Source organism: Tenrec ecaudatus, chromosome 12 (genome assembly GCF_050624435.1).
Source record: "Tenrec ecaudatus isolate mTenEca1 chromosome 12, mTenEca1.hap1, whole genome shotgun sequence".
In the NCBI taxonomy this organism is placed as follows: Eukaryota; Metazoa; Chordata; class Mammalia; order Afrosoricida; family Tenrecidae; genus Tenrec; species Tenrec ecaudatus.
Genome location: NC_134541.1, coordinates 139,028,667 through 139,051,221, shown reverse-complemented (window position 1 = coordinate 139,051,221; position 22,555 = coordinate 139,028,667). Strand labels below are relative to the sequence as shown.

The 22,555-nt window shown below is 56.4% G+C and overlaps 1 protein-coding gene across 1 annotated transcript in view; it reads left to right on the top strand.

Annotated features, from left to right (window-relative positions):
- SDK1 (sidekick cell adhesion molecule 1) overlaps nt 1–22,555 on the top strand; it is a 504,911-nt gene that overhangs the window by 458,655 nt on the left and 23,701 nt on the right. Inside the window, exons 35-40 of the mRNA XM_075528195.1 lie at nt 1,692–1,793; nt 8,677–8,792; nt 10,396–10,582; nt 11,014–11,151; nt 14,254–14,415; nt 15,713–15,838. Of these exons, the coding sequence (XP_075384310.1) occupies nt 1,692–1,793; nt 8,677–8,792; nt 10,396–10,582; nt 11,014–11,151; nt 14,254–14,415; nt 15,713–15,838 (831 nt within the window). The remainder of the gene's footprint in view (nt 1–1,691; nt 1,794–8,676; nt 8,793–10,395; nt 10,583–11,013; nt 11,152–14,253; nt 14,416–15,712; nt 15,839–22,555) is intronic.

Sequence of the window (22,555 nt, the reverse complement as noted above, 5' to 3'; positions counted from 1 at the left end):
CTGGAGGTCCGCCTGACACACCGTACTGCCTCCGGAACCTGCCAAATGTCTCAGGCCCAAGTGGGACCTTAACTGCAGTCAGAGTGGAATGGTCAGCACATCCATGGGGTGGAGTGCTCGCCCCACACCCGGTCAGTGGCTCTCAGAAGGACCGTCCTGTCCAGAGAGAAATGAGCAGGACAGTTAGCACGTGACTAGACACCCCCAGCAAGACCTTGAACCTGGGGGCCCAGGGGGCAGATCATGGGAGAGGGTGCTCCGAGCCCACTGGTCCCTCTCCATGACTGCCTGTCACGGGAGTCCCCAACCCCGTCAGGCCAGCAGAAGGAAGCCCAGCAGCCCTTGCTGTGTGCTGCGCCCAGGCCTAGCTGCCTGTGTGGGTCAGCTCAGCCCAACTCAGGCCAGCACCCTGGAAACCAGCCTTTGAAGCTGCGGGAAGCAGAGTGGGCACTGACCAGCGAGCAGCTGACACCCTCTGAGTCACCTGGCCGGCAGAGGCCAGAGAAGACAGTGTGGGTGGGTAGGGAGGGCCTTCCAGACTGTTCTGGGGTGAGGGTCAGTACAGACCCCTGCCCCCACCCCAGTACCTCCCTGCAAGATTCTGCATATCACCCCACCCCCACTCCTCCACCCATTTATCTTGTTTAATTAAAAAACAAATGCTTTGCTTTATTAATGCCTCTGCTCCTTAATTCCACCCTGGGGCCCTGACTCCATCTGCTCGGAAATGCCTTCCCGCTCCTTCCAAAAGATCAGGACTCTGGCAGCGCGGGGCTCTAAAGGGCCAAATCCGTGCGAAGCGTCTCTGATGACACAGCCCCAGGTTAAAGGGAGACCAGCTCAGATTTCCTGATTTCCTCCATGCTGGGGGGGCCTGTGGCTGTCATGGGGCCCTCGGCTGTCAGTGCGTTGGTGACAGAACAGAGCTGTCAGCGTTCAGTTCCCACCTCACTTTGATTTCTGTGTCCATAGAAACTTTAATAGTTTTATTGACGTGTTTTTCACACAATCCAATGACTTCAACATGTGAAAAAGTTGTGTAGTCATCACCGCAATCCATTTTAAACCATGTCCCTCATTTTTGTCCTGAGTATTAGCTCCCCGTGTCCCTGCCAACCTCCCCTGCTTCAACCACAAGAAACCATTCATCCAGTAGACTGACCTGTCCTGGATTTTGTATAGACAAAACATGCCAGAAACGACAGCAACCCCAACAGCCATGACAAAATACAGTCAGACAGCTCCAACTGACCAAAGCCAGAGCAATTCTAAAACCTTTTGCTTACCAAAAGGTCAGCAGTTTGAAACCCGCCGCTGCTCCATGGGAGAGACAGAGCTTTCTCCTCCCGTAAAGAAGTGCAGTCTCACAGGGTCCTGTGCTCTTGAGTCGCTCTAAGTCCACGTTGACTCGATGGCACCCAGCGTGGGTTTTTGTTTGTTTGTTTGCTTTCACCTACAGAGCAGTTGGTGGTTTCAAACCGCTGACCGTGAGGTTAGCAGCCCAAGACCTAGCCACTATGCCACTAGTGGCAAAGGCAGGCTAGAAGTGCTCGGGGCAGATGGGAAGTATGCCTGGCTAAGCCCATGCCTGTGTGCCTACCCGGCCTGCTGGACATGATTGCAGGGAGTTGTCAGGGGGGTTGGGAGGTGGTCCCCATGTGCACTGACCCCTGTCCACTCCGACCCTGCAGATCTGAAGAAATACCGGCGCTACGAGGTGATCCTGACTGCCTACAACATCATTGGCGAGAGCCCAGCCAGCTCCCCCGTGGAAGTCTTCGTGGGAGAGGCGGGTAAGTGTTGGGAGGAAGAGTTCACGGTGGGCACCCCAAGGCCACAGGTGTCATGTCCAGCGGGTCCCACTTCACTGATGACCCATGGGACAGGACCAGCAGGGAGAAGACTCTAGGCCCAGTTGGGAGAGTCCAACTCAGCCGAGTGTTAACTTCCTAACCAAAGACAGGCTTCATGGCTCAGCAGGAGAATTCTCATACTCCATGCGTGAGACTCTGGTTCAGTTCCTGGCAGTGCCCCTCACACAGTCACGAAGACTTGCAGTGATGTGAGTTGTTGGGACACAGCTGGTTGCGGCTAGAATCCCACACTAAGAGACTAGGAAGAAATGCCTGGCAGAAAGAACACTGAGCATCCTTCCTGCTGCTACGACTCTGTACTTAGTCTGTGTGGAGAACTGGCTATGCAGGCCCTTTGCCCGCTTGTCATTGGGCAGTAGAGAAGGGCATGTTTCCCAGGCAGCCAATGAGACGATGGGTGCATGACATCACCAAGAAGAGCCATTGGCCCTTCCATTGGTAGCAGGCACAGGACCCAGTGCCGGGCTGTTCCAAACAGAGCTGCCGAGATGCCTTCTAGAAGCCTCCCTGATTCTTTCTCGGAGGATAAAATGCCAGATGCAGAGGTTCTGGCTCAATGGGTGTAGACACTGCCCTTGAGAAAAACCTCCAGGAACGGACAGTGGGCAGCAGAGCACGCGGGTCGCGGGGCATCTGGGCCGTATTGCAGGCTCCCCACCCCTCACTTTGCCATCTCTCCTAGTTAGTTACACGGAAAGGTGCCACACTGGAATTTCAGAAAACTGTAACAAAGCAAAAACTCAGACCAGGCACGCAAACAAAAGCTCGCTGCCCTCCAGTCAATGCCGTCTCACAAGTGACCCTACAGGCAGGTGACAGTTGGACACTGAACAAGGAAAACTGAAGGGCTGACTCATTTGAACTGTGGCGCTGGCAAAGAATATTGGGAATGCCAGGGGCACCTAAAGCAACAGGTCTGTCTTGGAAGAAATACAGCCAGACTGCACCTTAGAGACCAGGGTGGCCAGACTTTGTCTCACATTCTGTGGACATGCGGTCAGGAGAGACCAGTCCCTGGAGAAGGACTTGGTAAAGTAAGGGGCAGCGATGAAGAGGAAGTTACCTCCGCGAGATGGGTGGACACGGGCTGGGACACGGGTTCAGGCACAGGGACAATCGTGAGGATGGCACGGGACCGGGCAGGGTTTCATTCTGTGGGACGGAGGGTCGCTATGGCTCAGAACCAACTCAATGGCATGTGACAACATAGAAGGTAGGAAACTTCATCTTTCTCCCGAGGAGCAGCTGGTGTGTGCGAACCACTGTCCTTGGGGTTAGCGGACCAGCGTGCAAACCACTACACAGCCTCATGGCCATCAAGTCAATTCTGCCTCATGGTGACTCTCTAGGAGAGGCTGAGATGGCCCTTTGTGGCTTCCTGAGACTAACTCCTTACGGGAGTATATCGCCTGCTTGCAGCTAGCAGTCTCACAGCCACTAACTACCAGCGTTTCCAAGCAAAAGGTTGAAATACAGCAAAGTCACACAATAAACCAAGTCATGCAGAGAAAGGAGCCCTGGTGAAGCTGCCAAGCAAACTGCAAGGCGGGTGGTTCAAACCCACTAGCCTGTCCGTGGGGGAAAACTGAGGCTTTCCCTCCTGTGAAGATCGAAAGCCTCAGAAACCCTGCTAGCAGCCAGTGCTACACCACTGCACCACCAGGGTAGCCCCACATGGTCCTCTGTGGAAAACACCTTATCTGCAAAGAGCGGCCAAGTGGAGTTGGGTGAGACAGTTTATCCTGTGAGGTGGTTTGTGGGGTGGCCCCAGCGCTTTCATGATGCAGTTACTGTGCTAGATGTTCCAACTCCTTGCCCCCCACCCCGACTCTACCCACGCAGTGGGTCTGAAGCTCAAGCCCACCAACCTAGTTCTTGAAGAATGTTACCTATCTGTCGTTGGACACTGTCTATTCCAACTCCTGGTGACCCAAGGGCAGAGAAGGAGTGTCCACCCCCCACCCCCCGGGGCCTGCTGGGCTGCCACCTGTACGGGACCACATTGCTAGGTCTGTCTTCAACAGAGCAGCTGGTGGATTCTAAATGTTGACCTTTGTGTTAGCCACTGAGGGCCTCACTACTGCCCCACCCCACCCCCAGGGCTTCTCATGAACCACAACTGACACCAGCAAACAGAGGCACTTGCTGGTCAGTTCGACCGGCCTGTCCCCCAACGTCCAGCACCCGGACAGGCTTCTCTCTGACGCCTCAGCTTTGCTCCAGGAGCAGAAACGGCCGGATGCCTGGCTCTGCGTGGCTCCTGGATGCGTCACTAGCGTGCCCTGGCACTGGGATTATGTGTGCGTGTGGGGGGGGGGGGGCGTTGCTTTGCAAGACAGGAAAGTTACGTTGAAACTACAGGCTTGTCGACATTTGTTCGGCAGTGGTTTCCTTTTAAGAACAAGAAGCATACTGCAGCATGTGGGCTCTGTGTTTCCATCAAGAGTTCTTAATTACGGTCCTTGTGGATGGGAGGAGAGAGCATCAGCCCATGCCTGGCTGTGTTAGCTCCCCCTAGTGACACATAAAGCCAATCCCCGAGCCCATTAAGTGAAATTAAAAGGGCTCTGAGCTGCGTGCGCCCGGAAATATGTGTTTCTAAGGAAGAGTGGCTGGCGGTGAGTCTGCGGGCGGTTACTGTGGTTACCCCACAGCTCCTGGGGAGGCCAGGAGGGTCTTCCGGAGTTACACAAACCTCCGCCAGTTCTCATTCCCACGGACACCCCCTCTGCCCGTGCTGACATTGCTGACAGCACACGCTGGGTGCTGAAAGGACCCCGGGGGCATAGTGGTTATGCCTGGTGCTGCTAGCCTGGCCATCAGTTCAAACCCACCCGTCACTCTGTGGGGGAAACATCAGGCTTTCTACTCCTAAGGAGTTACAGTCTCCGAAAGCCAAGGGGTCCCCATGAGTCTGACCATCAACTCGAGGGCAGGGAGTGTCTCTGTCCTGAAGGAGCCCCGTGGCTCAGTGGTCAAGCACTTGATGGTCCTTGTCAGGAGCACGTCATAGGTTCGCATGGAACAGCAGCACCAGGGGGCAGGGCCATTGGACACCATGCCGGGCGCTGCCTCCAGCTGCCAGCCCATCACCCCTCCATGGCCCTGCATGCTAGAAGCAGGCTATTATGTACACCCTGGGGGAGTGGCAGGGCACGACCTCTCACAGGCAGGGGAGGGTTAAACCGGAGACTCCCTCGGAGATAAAGCAACCCGTGCAGGGGGGCTACTTGGAGCGGTGGGCACTATCCAGCTAGCAAAGCATGACCCCACCCGCTTCTGGCTCCAGAAGCCCCGGAGGATTCTGGACAGGGATTGGCCTAGGGTGAAGGCATGTGAACCGAGTCTCTGGCGACCCTGAATCAGCTGGAAACCATGACTATCTGATTCACTTTGACTCCCAGCCACACCGTGGGCTCCTGTGCTACAGGCAGACAGACCCCAGCTCCCTCGGCTGGTGTTAGGGGGGACCAAGGGCAGGACGGGGAAGGCTTGGTGGCCATCTTAAAAAAAAAAGTAAAACTTCACTGTTTCTGATGCGGACGACATAGCGAGTCAGCCACCCCCCCAGCCCCCCGCCTGAGATGGATCCCACACCACAGCCTCTGCCGCAGGATGCCTCCGCAGTGTGCCAGCCCCTCCTCTATGGCTTCTGGTGGCTCCGTGTCTGGCACTCTAGTTTCTCGCTGCCCCTGCTGGTCTTCTCACCTTTGCTTCGGGGTCAAGAATCCAGTGTGGTCCAGCCAGCTCGGACGCTGCAGGACAGACCCAATTGCCCCGTAGTTGGTGCAAGGCTGTGGTCTTTACGGCGGCACACGGCTTCATCCGGCTCCGGCGGGCAGTGCGTGGGCTCACACCGCAGGTGTTGGTGTTCTAGGGGCCCTAGGAGGCGGCACCCACCACCTGAAGCTGCTGGCTGCGCCATTAGGGCCGAGCCGGGCTCTCCTCAAAACCAGGTAGACCCTGCTTCTGGGATCCCCAATGGGGACTGCCCTCTGCCAGCAAGTCCACCTGTCCAGGCGGCAACCAGCCGCTCCCAGGGGCCCGTTCACTGGGAGGGAAATCCACCATTTTACTCCATGTTCACACACACGTGTCATCTCCACACAGCCTCGTCAGTGCTGTGTCTCAGAACTCCACGCTGCAGCCGCATGGCTGGGTACTCGGGTCCACCAGGGCTCCTGATGTACATGCACATATGCACATATACACTCACACACACACTCAGTGTGGGGACATGGGGAGGAAAGTGCCACTCCATCCAAGGCGGGCCGAGGGCTTGTCGATCTCCGTGAGAAATCACATGGCCCAGAATTGTGGTGTGGGTGGGGGCAGGAGGCGTTGCCAAGCATGCAGAATGAGCCTAGGTGGCATAAAGGTTAGGCGCTTGGTTGCTAAGCACAAGGTCAGCAGTTCCAGCCCCACCAGTGGCTCCACAGGATAAAGACCTGGGGATGCTCTTCTGACGGTGACCGCCCGGGAAATCCTGTGGGCAGCGCTGCTCTACCCAGCGGGGCGGCTGCGAGCCAGAATTGACCCCTGGCATCAAACACGAGCTCCTGGACTTTGCCGGGCCCACAGTCCGCTTCCTTCTCACTGAGACACCTGGGCAGGCACCAGGGTGGCTGAGTCATGGAGAAGGGTGGTTACGTGTTGGGCTGCCAACTGCAAAGTCAGCAGTTTGAAACCACCAGCCGCTCTTTGGAAGAAAGACGAGGCTTTTCTGCTCTTGTAAAGCGTGATAGCTTCAGAGACCCACAGGGGCAGTTCTACTCTGTCCTGTAGGGTCACCAAGAATCAGCATCAACTTCATGGCAGTGATTTTCTTGTAGAATACAATCTCACCCTTCACCCAAGTTATCACCATGCTACCCTCTAGCCCAGCAGTTCTCAACCTGTAGGTCGGCACTCCTTTGGGGGTGGAATGGCCCGTTCACATGGGTCGTCCAATTCATAACAGTAGCAAAATGACAGTGATGAAGTAGCAACAATAATGTTATGGTTGGGGTCACCACCACATGAGGAACTGTCTGAAAGGGTTGCGGCGTGGGGAAGGGTTGAGAACCACGGCTCTAGCCTAAGGAGCACTGGTAGCGCGGGGCCTTATGCCTTGGGCTGCCAACCACAAGGTCAACGACAAGCTGTCTGCTCCCCAAAAGAGTCACAGCCTTGGAAAACCACAGGGGCAGGTCTGCCCTGTCCTGTAGGGTCCCTGTCAGAGTGGAGTGGGTTGTAGTGAGTGGGTGAGTGAGTGAGTGAGTGAGTGAATTGAGTGAGTGAGTGATCGAATTGAGTGAGCTGAGTGAGTGAGTTGAGTGAGTGAGTGGAGTGAGTGAGTAGAGTGAATGAGTTGAGTGGGTGGGTGGGTGAGTTGAGTGAGTGGAGTGAGTGAGTTGAGTGGGTGAGTGAGTGAGTGAGTGGGTGAGTTGAGTGAGTGAGTTGAGTGAGTGAGAGTGAGTGAGTGAGTGAGTGGGTGGGTGAGTGAGTGATTGGAGTGACTGAGTGAGCGAGCCGGTGAAATGGGAGTGAAGCAGGGTTGGGGCAGGCCCTGGTGAAGCCGCTCCTGCAGTCATGGCCCTGCTCCACCCGCCTCTCTAACTGTGACCACGCACAGTCACTTTGCGACAGTTGCCGACGGCAAGCAGACAGCAGCCGACATTAGCTTTATTTATGTTTTGGATTATTAATGCGGCTGTTAAAAATCCCCCCAGTTAGTTTTGATTGAATTGTTTTTCTGCGCGATTCTGCGGTTTAATGGAGCGGTAAATAAGAATTCCTGATAATGAGGTGGAGCATCTGCCCGACAGCCTGGCGTGGGTGATTACCGCGCTCGGGAGCGGGCAGGCCCGAGGAGGAGCCTGGACCGCACACTTAGAGCAAAATAAACAGTCGGTGTCAAGCTGAGTGGGCGTTAATTACCATTTTACTGCTCGTGGGGTAGGAAGGGGGCGCGGTGGGTGGGGAAGAGGCGAGCAGGAAGGGGGACTTCTGGAGGTCACCCCTCCCATGGGCCGCTGGGTCTGCCCCTTTCCCCAAGAAGGGCTTCCGCTTACAGTTCACGAACAGACGGTAAGGAGTTCCCCAGGAGGCCGACGGTTCAAACCCACCAGCTGTTCCCAGGGAGAACGATGAGGCTTTCTGCTCCCATAAAAAATGACCGCTTCAGAAACCCCAGGGGCAGTTCTACCCTGTCCTGCAGGGTCTCTGGGAGTCGGAATGGACGGGATGGCAGGAGGTCACAGTCACAAGCCTTAGCAGTGATCAAGGCACCTGAGAGGGACCCCCCACCGAAACCAGGCTGCCCTCCTCCAACCCACCAGACCTGGCACCTAACAACATCGGACTCTCCAGGGAAGCTCTGGAGGCTGGCTTCATTGGGGGCACACACCGGAAGGCGGTTGGTCTTTGTCCACCCATAGGAGCCTGGGAATAAAGGCCTGGCTATCTGCTCTTGAAATGCCAGCAGAGATTGGAGACCCTGCACTCTAACACAAGGGGGCGTAGCGGGTCCTCTCTTGCTACATTGTTTCATACCTTACATTGTTTCATACCTACGTGTTGCAAACACAGGCACGACTGGGCGTTACTTTGTTTCCAACCCTCTGGTCCCTTGCATCTGCGTGAGACCCACTTTCCGTGCACTCCCTGCTTTACTCCCTGCATTGTATTTCTCGCCCGTAATGCCATTATTCGAAGAAGGGTCCTGGCACGGGGAGGCCAGGACCAGGGGCCGGAGAGGACACTCTCCCCCAACATCCGGTTGGTGAATGCCCCTCAGCCTTCTCACTTGCTCTCTCCACAGCCCCAGCAATGCCCCCCCAGAGTGTGCGTGTGAACCCCCTCACAGCCAGCCAGCTGGAGGTCACATGGGACCCACCACCTGCTGAGAGTCAGAACGGGAACATCCAGGGCTACAAGGTGAGTGGGGTTGGTGGGTCCTGTGCACATGTCCCCACCTCAGACACAGCACAAATGGCCTTGTCCACTGACAGGGAGGTGGGCAGGTTCCTATCCTCTCCCCTCACCGGACACAGGGGACCTCTTCTTCTTGGGGGTATGATCAAGTCCATTCCGCCTGAAGCGACCCGGTCTAGAGGACAGAGTCAAAGTGCCCTGTGGGGATTCAGAATCATCTCCCCGTCAACCTAGGGGAGAGGAGTGCCCCCTCCCCCTCCCCCACTGCAGAGACCACCCTGCTCCGAGGGCCACAGAGCTTCCAAACTCTGATAGGATGCCCAGAGTTCACGCCTGCTGGATCACAGTCTGGCCTTACCTGTCTTGTTCACAGTGGGCTCATTGCAAGGGCCCATTGGGGTCGTTAACCCTTAAACCCTTAAACGCACTGCCATCTAGTCAATTCTGACACCTGACAACCCTATAGGACAAGGTGGAACTGCCCTTGTGGGTTTCTGAGACTGCCACTCTTTCTCACAAGGAACTAGCTGGGGGTTTCGAACTGCTGACCTTGTGGTTAGCAGCCCAACACGTGACCACTATGCAACCAGGGCTCTTCTTTGGGCAGGTTGGATGTCCACTTAGCGAAGACGCCCTGGCGCCTCTGTGGGCCCTGGGCAGACTATCGCTGTGACCAAGGTGGTCCCTTGAAGTGAGGGTCACGTGAGCACCAAGCTCCCAGGCCAGGTGCTATTTTGTAGGCCCCACCCCCCCACCACCTTCTCTCATTTCCTTAAAGACAAAAACACATTGAGCCCGGGTGTTGATCTCAGGGCAGCCGGGCCTGTGCAGGCAGTGGCTGTGGTCTATTCAGTGTGGCAGGGGGCAGAGGGTGGCCTGCATCTCACAGGGCCAGCCAGGGCCTCACCTACAGGGCAGGTGGTAGACAAGCCTGAGAAGCTGCCCAATGAGCACTGTTGTGGGACCACCACAGTTTGCCTGTGTGGAGGTAAACTGCTATTGGGGGCCAGCTTGGGGATCCCCCAAGGGAGTCTGGGGCAGTGTTGTTGCCTGGCACAGCAGCAGCTCTCTGGCCAGCTATCTCAGAGTGATGCCAGCAGACCTGGGTGCTTTTGAGAGGAGTCTGCCCAGGAGCCTGCGGAGGCAGAGAGGGTGAGTGGTACCCAGGTGGCCTCAGGGCCTGGCTCAGCCTGCAGTGACAGGGTCTCATCTCCTACATGCCCTGTCTGCAGCACCAACACAGAACTGTCAGGCAGAAAGTGGGTGCAGAGGGTAGACCTGGAGGACCAGCTCTGTCCCTGGATGGGGACATGAGACAACACCTCCCTCCAGGAAGAGGCAAGGGCCACAGGGAAAGGGATCCTGCATGGTGCCCGTCATCCTCTGAGGCCCTGTCTTGAGCACCATTTCTTTCACCAGACAACACCTGGCCTCCAGATGGACAATTCAGAAGGGCTGGCTGCTAGCTGGCCGCCACAGTCCAGCTCCCCACCCTCTCTCCCCTGAGGAGGGCTGACCCTGAGGGAGGGCTGACCCAGAGCATGCGAGGTCCACCTCCACGCTCTGCCCTCAGGCGCCTGCCCCTACCCCATGTCCCCGTCGGCAGATCTATTACTGGGAGGCGAGTAGTCAAAATGAGACGGAGAAGATGAGGGTCCTGTTCCTCCCTGAGACGACTGTGAAGCTCAAGAACCTGACAAGCCACACCCAGTACCTGGTCAGCATCTCCGCCTTCAACGCCGCCGGAGACGGGCCCAGCAGCGAGCCCCGACCGGGCTGGACACAGCAGGCGGGTAGGGACAGCTTAGGGTCTGCCCAGGGCCTCTGTAAGGTGGGGGCCTTGGCATCAGGATGGTGCTGCTGGAACAGAAAGGCTGGGAGTGGATGGAGCCCCCGAGCCCCCACCCACCCCAGCAGCCGCTGGGAGAGACCAAGACTGCAGGTACAGCGCTGTCTCCACCCCAGCCCCTCCGTGTCTAAGCATTGCCATCTCCTTGACTCTGAACTGGAGGGTCTGGGTTTTGGGATGGCTTCCGAGTCCTGGGGTGGTATGGGGGTGGTGTGTATGTGTGTGCGTGCGCATGTGTGAGAGAGAGAGAGAGAGAGAGAGAGAGAGAGAGAGAGAGAGAGAGAGAGAGAGAGAGAGAGAGAGAGAGAGAGAGGCTTGTTGCCTGGTCTCTGAGAACCTACAGTGATTTCCCCTGCTCCCATGTTCTGTCCCCAGCTCCGGGTGCCCCCAGCTTCCTGATCTTCTCAGAAATCACCTCCACCACCCTCAACGTGTCCTGGGGTGAGCCAGCCTCTGCCAACGGCGTCCTGCAGGGCTACCGGGTGGTGTATGAACCCCTGGCACCTGTCCAAGGTAAGACAGCCAGGCAGGGGATAGGGGCTGGCCTCACCTGGTGGCACAGTGGGTTACCTGCTCAGCTGCTAACTGAAAGGTCGGTGGCTCCAATCCACCCATTGCTCTCTAAGAGAAAAGATGAGGCAACCTCAGGCCCCAGTGGGTAGTCCTACTGTGTCCTGTGAGCCAGACTCTCGCTAACCCAAAGGCCAGCAGTTCAATGCCACCAGCTGCCCTGCAGGAGAAAGATGAGGGGAGTGCTCCTGTCGAGTTACAGCCTGGGAAGCCCTGTGGGGCAGTTCTGCTCTGTCCTGTGAGTCAGAACGGAAGCCTTGCTGTGTGCACCACTGGGCAGGCCCCATCTGTGCCCTCCCTTCCCAGCTCGCAGTGGAGGGTGACCGACCCCCCACCCCCTGCTGTGTGCTCCCCAGGGACCTGGTCAGGAATGTGCCCTAGCATCCGGGCTGCTAACCACGGCACTCTGCAGCCACTCTGCGGGAGAAAGAGGAGGCTTTCTTGCTTCTTTCTAAAGTCAGTCTCAGAAACACACAGGGCCAGGTCTGCCCTGACCTATAGGGTCGCTGTGAGTCGGAATCCACTCGGTGGCAGTGGGTTTGGTTTTGGAATGATTAGAAGAATGCGAACATCTGTCTGGACGAAGTACAGCCAGAATGCTCCTCCGCAGCAAGGATGACCAAACTCCGCTTTGAGTTCTTAAGAATGTTGTCTAGAGAGGCCGGTCCCTGGAGAAGGGCATCACGCTTGGGGCTGTGGAGGGGCAGCGGCACAGGGAGTGTCCTTCAGCGAGATGGGAGGACACAGCGCTTCCCCCTTGGGCTCAACCCTAAGAACCCTGGTATGGAGGGTCAGGACAGGGCAGGGTTCCGCCCCCTGGTGCAAGAGCTGCCAGGTCTGGAGCCAGCTCGGTGGCCCGTAACCACAACCACAGCGCGGCTCTAGAGAAGGACCACGAGTCTGGCGGGCTGTGTCCACTGGTCAGGCAGATGTCCCCTGGGTGACCAACACACGGGGAGCTGCCACGACGATGGATCGTGGTGTGCGTAGGCGGGAACATAGAACCCCCTCAGATGACAGTCCCCCACTTTCAGCAGTAATGAATGGGTCCCTGTACCTGACCTTGGGTGGAAAGGGGGAGGGGAGGGTGATCTGAATTGATGTACACAGTTTTCCTTCTTCGACTCTGGGTGCCCCCCTGACAGTATGAGGGGCCGTGAGAGATGAGAGTCCACTGGTGTCTCCAGCCACTCCAGGGAGGAAGAGGAGGTTTCTACTCCTATGAAGACTGACAGTCGGGAAACCCACGGGGGTCAAGCGGACTTGCCATCGGCTGGATGGTAGTGAATTGGGGTGTTTTTATTTTTTTTTTAGCTTTTGGTGTGAGTGTTTGTGGGCAGCTCTGCATAGGCACCATGTCCCCAGTGGCCAGTGCCCGTGTGGTGGTCCCTGTGCCCCCCCCCCGAGGCTCCTCATTCCCAACTGTCATGTATTTCCAGTCCACTGCCCGTTGCAAGCAGGGAGAGCAGGACTTGTAGCTCACTGGGTTGCCCCCTTCACTGGGGCTCCCTATGCCCTGTCCCCTCCAGTATGACCAAGCTCGCCCACCCAGGCCCCATGCCACCCCGGGCCACTGTAACAGAAATGCCAAAAGGAGGGGGCTTTCACAAAGAGGAAATTATTTTCTCACCATCCAGGAGGCCAGAGGTCTGAATGTAGGGGCCCGGCTCCCCCGGAAGGCGCTCTCTGTGTCTGCCCTGGGGGACGTGAGCTCAGGCTGTTGGAAAAACAGCCTCGGTGACTTACTGGAGGCTGGGAGGCTGCACGCTCTCCGTGTGTACCGAAGGGGAGCACCCGGGGGCAGAGGGGCACAGACAACAAGTCGCACCTGTGGCTGCAGTGGGCTGATCTCCTGACTGCGCACCCCCCTGCCCCACCGCCCCAGTCTGCACACCAGGCTCCCCCCTTTTTTCCCCCTCCGGGCCTCCCTCACCAAGCTCCATCTTCTCAGGAGCTGATTTTATAGCAGAGCTGCTTTTATGGTCTCTTAAAAGCGGTTTCAATGGCAGCGTTTTAACAGGATTGTACCCCGAGGCCTCGCGGTCTAGGGCAGGGTTTTAAAAATGGGTGAAATAAATAAAAATCTGACACATTTGAGAATGGAGGTGGAGTGAGGGCGATCAGACCAATCTCTCCCCCCTGCTAGATCCAAAAACCCACACCGAGCTCACTGCCATTGAGTGGATGCTGACTCACAGTGACCCTACAGGACAGGGCAGACTGCCCCCTGGGTTCCGAGACTGTCACTCTTTACAGGAGTAGAAAGCCCCGTCTTTCTCCTGCAGAGCAGCTGGTGGTTTCAAACTGCTGGCCTTGGGTAAGCAGCTCAGCATTCAACCTCTACTGCACACCAGGGCTCCCTCCCTCCTGGGCTGGGACTGTGGGCTTGCCTGCACCTGGCTGCAGAAGAAGCCCTCCTGGGGGCCCTGGACTGAGATGAGAGCCAGGCTCTCTGAGAAGAAACCCCACCTTTGGGTGGCCGCTGAGCTGAATAAGACCCTGAGAGTCCTTATTCAGCACTCGCTTAGGAAGAAAAGATGAGCAGAGCCAACATTTAATAAAAGGTGCCCAGCGGAGCTGGTGAGCAGGACGCTGGGAGATTCAAGCATGTGACACCTTGACTGTGACCTGTGGACCCACTGGGTAGTCGGTCAGAAGCTGCTGCCTTCAGCTTTTCCTCCATCAAGATTCCAACCCCCAGCCATCGAGTCGATCCCGACCCCAAGTCAGGAGGACTCTGTAGCAGGGAGCAGAGCTGCCCCACGGGGTTGGCCAGGGGCTGGTCGATCCCGTCCTATAGGGTTGGCGTCGACTCGATGGCAGTGAGTTTGTCTTTTGGGGGTCTTGAAAACAGCCCATCACCACCCCTCACATGTCTCCTGATTGTAAGAAATGCTTTCCCCCACAGCACTGCCTTCGCTGTGATGTCTGGCTCCCCCGCCCCCTGTCCTCTGGACACCTCGTTGCCCGGGCTCAGTCTCACCTCTGACACCTGGGACCCCCCCCCCCCCATCTTCTCTTCTCTCTGCTTCCCGCCTGCCGCAGGGGTGAGCAAGGTGGTGACAGTGGATATTAAGGGGAACTGGCAGCGCTGGCTGAAGGTGCGGGACCTCACCAAGGGAGTGACCTACTTCTTCCGCGTCCAAGCGCGGACCATCACCTATGGACCCCCCATACAAGGCAACGTCACCGCAGGGCCGGCGGATGGTAAGCAGGACCTTTGGGGGAGGCCACCCGGTGCCCACCAGACCGAGGTTTCTTTAGAGATTAGTGAGAATTAGAATCTAGTCCCTCAGGTGAACTACCAGAATGATCACAAGGGGGACTTTCATAAACAGATGTTTACTCATTCACCGAGTAGGAGACTTGAAGTCTGAATTCAGGGAATCTGTTGTTTGACCTGGCATCTGCCCTCCCCACCTCTACCTGCCTCTCTGCTCCCTTCTCTGCCCTAAGTGGAAGGCACCAAACACTCCCTCCATGGACACGGCCTTGTACCCATGTGTTCGTCTGGGTACTTTAGAGAAATAAATCCACAGAAACTCATGTATAAAAGAGAGTTTTATATAAATGGTAAGTGCACATCAAGAAAACATCCTAACCCAGTTCTGCCCAAGCCCACAAGTCCAACGTTAACCCTTTATGTCTGACACCAATCCACAAAGTCCTCCTCCATCTCACAAAACACACACAACGATGCCAACGACAGGAAGAAAGCCGAATCAGTGAGCGTATAAGCATCTCAGCGCTGGCAGGGGTCTCCTCATGGCTGCTTCAGCCCCCAGGGCTGCATCAGAACAGGTCCATGTGGCTTCTCCTTGGGGATGTCTTGCAGGAAGTAAGCCCTGCCAGCTGAAGCAGGAAACTGGCTAAGGCAGCTGCACCCTGGTCCCACTACCAGAGAGCAAGAGACCTGAGAACTAGAAAGACGAGGCTCACCGAGCCATTTATCCCTCTGCCCTTTAATTAACCCCACATGTGTTTATCGGCCAGGTTGGCATAATAATCTTTAACTATCTCACCATAGCAAGGAAAGGCCCTCATTGGATTTGAAACCACGGCGTAGGGCTGAGGAGTCCTCCCCCCTTTTCCTGGAGGGGGTGGGGGCCCATGTGCAATCCTAACACTGGCCAATTGGGGGTGCCCAGATGCAGAGTACATGTTCAGCATGGGTGAAGGTTTGTGAGCCTCCCCTGAAGGCAGGAGAACGTGAGAGGATACTGCTTTTCAAAAAATACAAACAGGACACTGTTAGAACATTCCCCTGTCAGGTGGGGCTAGGCGACTGCCAGGGTAGCCCACAGCTAGGACCTTTACTGGGACACTCACCCAGCCAGACCAGCAGATCCGTGTCATGGGAGCTACACCTGGGGCTATGTGTGGGAGGGCACTCTGTGGGGGGCTTTACTGGGGAGCTATATCCAAAGGTTACACTGGAGGGTTGAGGGGGTGGCACTGGGGGGCTACTTCTGGGGGCTCCATCTGGGATCTTTCTATTCCACAGGCTCCCCAGGCTCCCCCAGAGATGTCGTGGTCACCAAGTCCTCCTCCGAGTTGACCCTGCAGTGGACAGAGGGAAAACCAGGCAGCACCCCTACCACAGGCTTCCTCATAGAGGCCAGACCATCAGGTAGGGGCGGGGCCTATGGCATTTGGGGCCAGGGCTGGGGCCTTAGGCAGTCAAGGCCAGCAGTGGCCCTGGGTGGGCTGCAGGAAGGACCTCAGGCCAGGTGGGTGGAGTTGAGGTGGTGGGGCCCATCCTGAGGGTCCAGCTGTGTCTACCTCCCATGGTGGCTGTGGGAGGACCCCGTGGGAAGGTCTCTTCACGGTGGCAGAAGGCAGCATCTTCCTCCCTACGAGAGGCTGCCGGGTCCAACCACGGGCCTTCCTGCCATCAGCCCTGCACTCAGACTGCAACACCAGGGTCTGGGACCCGTTGCATTTCTCCTCCATCGTCCGTCCGTCCGTCCATCACCCTCATAAAGCAGAGAGAGGACCTGTGGGGTCAGCACATGGCTTTGGGGAAGCAAGGAGTGGGGATAGAACTGCTGGGGAATGGGCTTGGGGTCCACCCTGAACCCCAACACTTGAAGGAGCTCCCCAAAGCAGAGGTATCTTCTTGTATCCAGGGGAGGTCTGAGCTCAGAGGGGCTGGTGTCAAGATGTAGCAGGTGAACCCCAGGGATACGGGAAATGGCTCAGAAGATGCTGGCCTTTTTAATGAACACTAAGGAGTCCTGAGTTATGTGTTGGGCTACTAACCAAAAGGTCAGCAGTTCAAAACCACCAACCGCTCTTGAGGCAAAAGCTAAGGCTTCCTGTTCCCATAAAGATTGGCAGTCTTGGAAACCCACAGGGGCAGTGCTAACCCTGCCCTATAGGGGTCACCATGAGTTGTCATCAACTCCACAGCAGTCAGAAAGGTTTGGGGGTTTTAGAATGACTTCACTGAGAACATGCTAGTGTGCAGAGAAGGGATGTCCCTTCTGCCTAAACTCCTCAGAGGGTTTTCTATGACAGAGACCTGAAAACCAAGGAGCCCTAGGGGTGCTGCTGACTAGACAACGGATGGTTAACCACAAGGTCAGCAGTTCAAACCCACCAGCTGCTGCACAGGAAAAAGATGAGGCTGTGTTTCCATAAAGACTTACGGAGCCATGGGGGCCGCCTGGCCCGCGGGCTGTGCGCGTGTGGCTGTGGCAGAGCCAGCAGGACAGCCGGGGCACTGCAGATTTTTCGGCCCAGATTTTTCCAGGCCATTTTGCTGGGCGGATCTCAGTGCCTGATTTACATATTTACACAATAGACCGGAATGGCTCTCAAGGAGCTATAAATCCCCTTCTGTCCCAAAGCCACCTGGAGGTACCATTTTAGAATGTGCATTTTAGGATGTGTCCCTGGGTCCAGGCCGGCAGGGCATTACTTCTCTCACCACCAGTGGGATGGACCCAGTGTCGGGCACGACCGGGTGGTCACTGGCCCCCATCAGGGTGTGAGGGCCCCGTAGGAGGATCTCTGAGGCTGGGGTCATCACGGGGACAGACAGCAGCATCTTTCTCCCGGTGAGCGCTAGTGGATGCCGACCTCAGCCCAGCGGTGCTTAGCTCACTGCGACACCAGGGCCCAGGAGGCTTTATGTTCTTACCTGCTTGTCACCCCTCTGTCCATCTGCTTCTGGCCCTCAGGACTCTGTGTGCCCCTCTCCAGCCCCCTCCCCATCCATTCCCTTTCCACACGCTTGCTCCGATGATGAGATTACAATGGAAGAAAGCAGCTCAGCCTTCACAGCCCCCCACCCAAGCCCTACCTCCAGGCTGCACCCTCAGCCCAGAGCTGCAACTCTGAGCTCAGCGAGGCCTGCACTCACCCTCTCTGGGCTTCCTCGGGGCGGGGGCTGTGGGCAAGAGTGGGAGTCAGCCACCACTGTTGACCTTACTTCATCCCCACCATGCCCTCCCCACACGCAGTCCTGCCCCATTCCGCACATGTTTGCTGCCCTGAGTCCCCTGGTCAGTTCCAAGCTACAGAGAGCCCACCCCCACCCCCATACACAACAGCAGAAACACTGCTGCAGGCCCTGTGCCGGTCTCAGGCTCATTCTTCGGTGTGAGCCCATGGCTGCAGCCACTGTGCCCATCCGTCTCATCGGGGATCTTCCTTTTGACGCCCGCCCTCTACCTCACCAAGCGTGGCGCTCTTCTCCGGGGGGCGCTCCCCATGACGACGTCGAGTTGTGGGCATCGCTGTTCGGGGCCCTGGCGTCAGTGCTGACCCTCAATGACCCCACACACGGCAGGGACAGAGCCCTCCTGGCAGCACGTTCAGAGAGATCACATCTCCGTGGGCTTCTCCAGAGACAGCTGGGGTGCTCCGTTGTACCCCCAATACTTTCGCCTCCTTCGTCATTCATAGCCCCCCTGCAGGTCCTGTCCTTTCTTCCCGTGTTTGACCTCCAACGTGAGCTCTGTCGGGCACGTCAGGCCCTCCCGCCTTGCTCAGCCGCTCGCCCAGATTGACCGTTTAGACCAAGAAAAATGGCAGCAGCCGGGAAATAAAGCAGAGCCAGGCCGCCGGGCGCCTGGGGCTGCAGCTGGCTGTCGAGCTGTCGCAGGCGCCACGGTGAAACCAGCATCCCCGGGCCGTGAGTGGCGGTTCCATCCGGTGCCGAGACCTGGTTTAATTGCCCATGAAATCAAACTTTTGTGTTGCCTTGGCGTCTGCCCCGTACCTGCCTCGCTCGGCTCCCCGCCGGGCGTCCGAGGGATAAATTGAGCGTCTCTGTCTCCGAGGCATGGACAGCGGGGACGTCCAACCCAGAAAAGTGGCGTTCACCCAGGTGACAGCACTGGAAGTCATCCTCTTCCCCCCTCCTCCGTACACACCATACAGTCACCCCACCCGACTCGTGGCTGGGCCCCCCTGCGGTAGTGCCACCTAGTTCAGCGCTAAGACAATCATCCGTGGCAAGTGCGGCTGCAGCTGCTTCCTGGTGTGAATCGAACCAAGCCACTGCCATAGATGCTGACTCCCTGTGACTCCCTGTAGGACAGGGGAGGACTGCCCCCCCCCCACACACACACACCGTGAGTTTCCAAGGCTCTGACTGTTGATGGGAGCAGACCAGTCTTGTCTTTTTCGAGAAGGGGCTGGTGAGTTTGAACTGCAGCCGTTGGGGTTGCAGCCTGAGACATGACCAGTTGCACCCCCAGAAACAAACCAACTGCCACAGACACAAAGTCCATGCTGACTCACCGAGAACTGCCCCTGTGCGTTTCTGTAGCTGTAAGCCTGGATGGGAATAGCACGCCTCCCCTTTCTCCCATGGAGTGGCTGGCAGATTTGAACCAACCACCTTGAGGTTAAGAACCCAACAGTTTAACGCACTACGTCACTGGGGCTCCTTTAAACACTCCTGCAGGGGCATTTTGGGGAGAAATGAAGGTTCTGCTAGAACACTGCACACACATGCTATGGGCAGTCATTTAGGGGCCCTGCCCTTTGGGTAGTGTCACCAGGTGGCCTGCTCCCCTGGAGACCCTGCTGTGGATGCCACAGGTCACAGCTCCAGGTACATTAGGTCACTGTCTGCAAGCAGACTGCCCCAAAGGTAAATAGGACCCACCCTGGGCCAGGGGACAAACTCACCTGTGATATCCAAGCTTCTCTCGAGTGGGAAGGTTTTATAAAGGGGAGAAACCCAAAGTGCTCCCTGCCAGCGAGCCAACGCCCAAGCAGTAACCCCTCAGGACAGAATAGACCTGCCCATGTGAGTTTCCCAGGCTCTGATTCTTTATGGGAGCAGAGAGTCTCAGCGGGAATGGCACCCCCAAATGTATATTGTGAGCCCCAGCCCCTCTTCCCGTAGCAAGGAGCCCTGAAGAAGCGCTGGGCTGCTGGGGGCTTTCCCACCAGCTGGTCTAGGGCAGACAGAAGTGGCCCCTGCTTCCCTAAAAGCGGCAGCTCCACTCTGTCCTACAGGCCGCTGACTCAGGACAGTGAGTTTTGTGTGAGACCTGGGTTTGCTTCCCGGCTAGGATACCTCCTGCACAGTCACCACACGCCTGCCAGAACCCTGGTGATACAGTGGTTACTCACTGGGCTGTCACCTCAAGATCAGCAGTTCCAAACCCCCAGCCCTTCCATGGGAGAAAGATGAGACTCAGAGCCTGGCCCAGCTGATGGAAACCCAGGGCCTTCCTGGGTTCGTCCAGAGGGGGGAGGGGAGAGTCCCTTGGTGTGTGCCCCCACACACACACAGACACTCCCCAGTCAGGGGTGAGCAAAGCCAGCTCCTGAAGGTCTCCATGAAGAAGGCCCATGACTGCAGGAGTCCTTGCGTGGGACTCCCAGTGAAACTGGCCTTCTGAGCCAGGGCGGCATCCAGTCCCTCTGCGTCTCTCTCTGGGGCTCTGTTTTTCTCTGTCTCCCCTCAACGTCTCTCATTGTATCTCTCTCTACTTCTACATGTCTCTGTTTCTCTGTATATGTCTGTCTCTCACTCTCTCTGTGTCTCGGTGTGTCTCACTCTTTCTCTCTGTGTATCTCTGCTTCCCTCTCTTTCCCCATCCTTCTCTCTCCCGTGTCACTGTCTGTGTGTGTGTGTGTGTGTGTGTGTGTGTCTGTCTGTCTGTCTGTCTGTGTTTCCCTCTCTGCCTCTATATGTATCTGTGTGTGTATCTTTGTGTCTCTCTGACTCCCCCCTCCCCTTGTCTCTCAGCTGTGTCTCTCTTCCTGTCTCTGTCTCTGTGCGTGTGTGTGTGTGCGCGCACGCGTGTGCGCATGTCTGCCTCTCTCAGACAGCTTGCCCCACCCCCACTCTCGCCCGGGAGTGGACCATCCAGTGAGAACCACTGAGAACAGCTCGCACACGGAGTCCCTATATCTCAATGGTCTCGAGCAGCAGACAGTTCATAAGAGCCTATCTTTTAGTCAGCGGTCTCTTCTGCAGCATAAAATTGCCCATCGAGTTAAAGAAACACCACTCTGCAATTCATTCAACATTTAAAGCCCTTAGAACCAGTTACCACGGAGTTGACTCTGACCCGGCAACTTGAGTGAGTCAGACTGCTGCTGAGTCCCATAGGGGTAGCCCAGAGCTTTTGAGGCACCCACTGGGGGTCTCTAGCCCCAAGCTTTTGTTTTACACCTGAGTGCATTAAGCATTTGTACCACCTAGGGACTCTCACTTATTGATCTCACTTATTGATCTGCAAACCACAAGGTAGGTGGTTCGAACCCACCAGTGGCTCTTCAGGAAAAAGATGAGGCTGTGTATTCCTGTAAAGACTCAAAGGCTCAGAAACCCACGGGGGCAGTTCTACTCTGCCCATTTGGCATCTCCCTAGAGTCCTCATGGACTCAATGGGAGAAGTTTGGTTTGGAGTGGGAGTACTAGGTCCTGCCATCACAGCCAAAGGGCTGCAAGAGTGGAGAGACAGAGCAATGGATGAGTGAGTGGATGGATAGATAGATGGATAGATAGATAGATGGATAGATAGATAGATGAATCCATGGATGGGTGGATGGTGCATGGATGAATGCTGGAGAGGTAGATGAATGGATCAGATAGGAGGTAGGAAGATGGCTATGGATGATGGATGGATGGGAGATGGAAGGATGGATGAAATGGGAGACAGGACATATGCATGGTAGATAGAAATGATGATGAAACTGTGAGCAGACTGATGGCTGATGGTGGGAGGATGGATGGTTAGGTCGTTGCATGATGGACAGTAGCCGAATGGACAGCTAGATGGATGGATGGCAGATGGGTGATAGATGAAAGGAAGGATGGATGGTAGATGCACAGAGCTGGAGCGAAGGAGGAGTGCTGGAAAGATAAATAGATGGATGGATAGATGATTGAAGGACAGGTGGACAGCAGATGTTGAGTGCTTAGATGATAGGAATGGAGGGATGATCCAATAGATGACTGGGTGCAGAGTTGTATAGACAGCGGGTGAGTGGACAAATGGATGGATGGGTAGATGGAAGGATGGATGGATGACAAACAGACGGAAGAAGGATGTCAGTGCGCAGCATTGGCTTCTTTAAAGCATGAGCACACAGCGGCATAAACAGACAGGTCAGCAGTACTGGGTGCTGCAATGGGAAGTCTGGGGACCCCGAGAGCCAGTTCCTGGGTGTAAGCCTGAAAGGACACAGTGATCTTGTTGATTTCCCTCCACCCGTCGACAGTAAGCTCATTGAGAAGCACAATTTCATGCGATCCCGATGTGTAGGGCGTGTTCAGACAGTGGAGCCTGGATCCACCTGGATGTGTGTAGATGCTGTTAACTCATGGACAGACAGACAGGGGACAGGGGTGTCGGGGAGAAGGGGGAAGGAGGGGCGCTGCTCTCTCCAGGCAAAGAGAGTGCATGTGCAGAATGAATGTGTCCCCTTTACCGCCCACCCTACCCCACAGCCATGCTTCCTTGATCATTCTGATGCAAGTGTCAGAACCAACCACAAAGGAAGCGGAAACGCCATCCCGGCTCAGGACCACACAGAACTGTCCCTGGGGGCGTGTGAGGTTATAAACCTTTATGGAAGCAGACAGCCTCATCTTTCTCCTGCAGAGAAACCGAGGTTTCAAACGACTGACCTTGAGGTCCAAAGCCCAGCCTAGAGCCCACTATGCCATCAGACTCTCTCTGACACACGTGTGGTAGCCGTGCATGAGGTGCACTGGCCAGGAAGCCCAGTATCAACACAATACAACACAGCAGACACTCTACCATTGAGTCCGGTCTCTGCCCATAAGCATCAGGGCGGAACTGCCCCTGTGGGTGTCCAGGACTATAACCCTTAACAGGCATAGAGAGCCTCGTCTTTTTTTCCCATG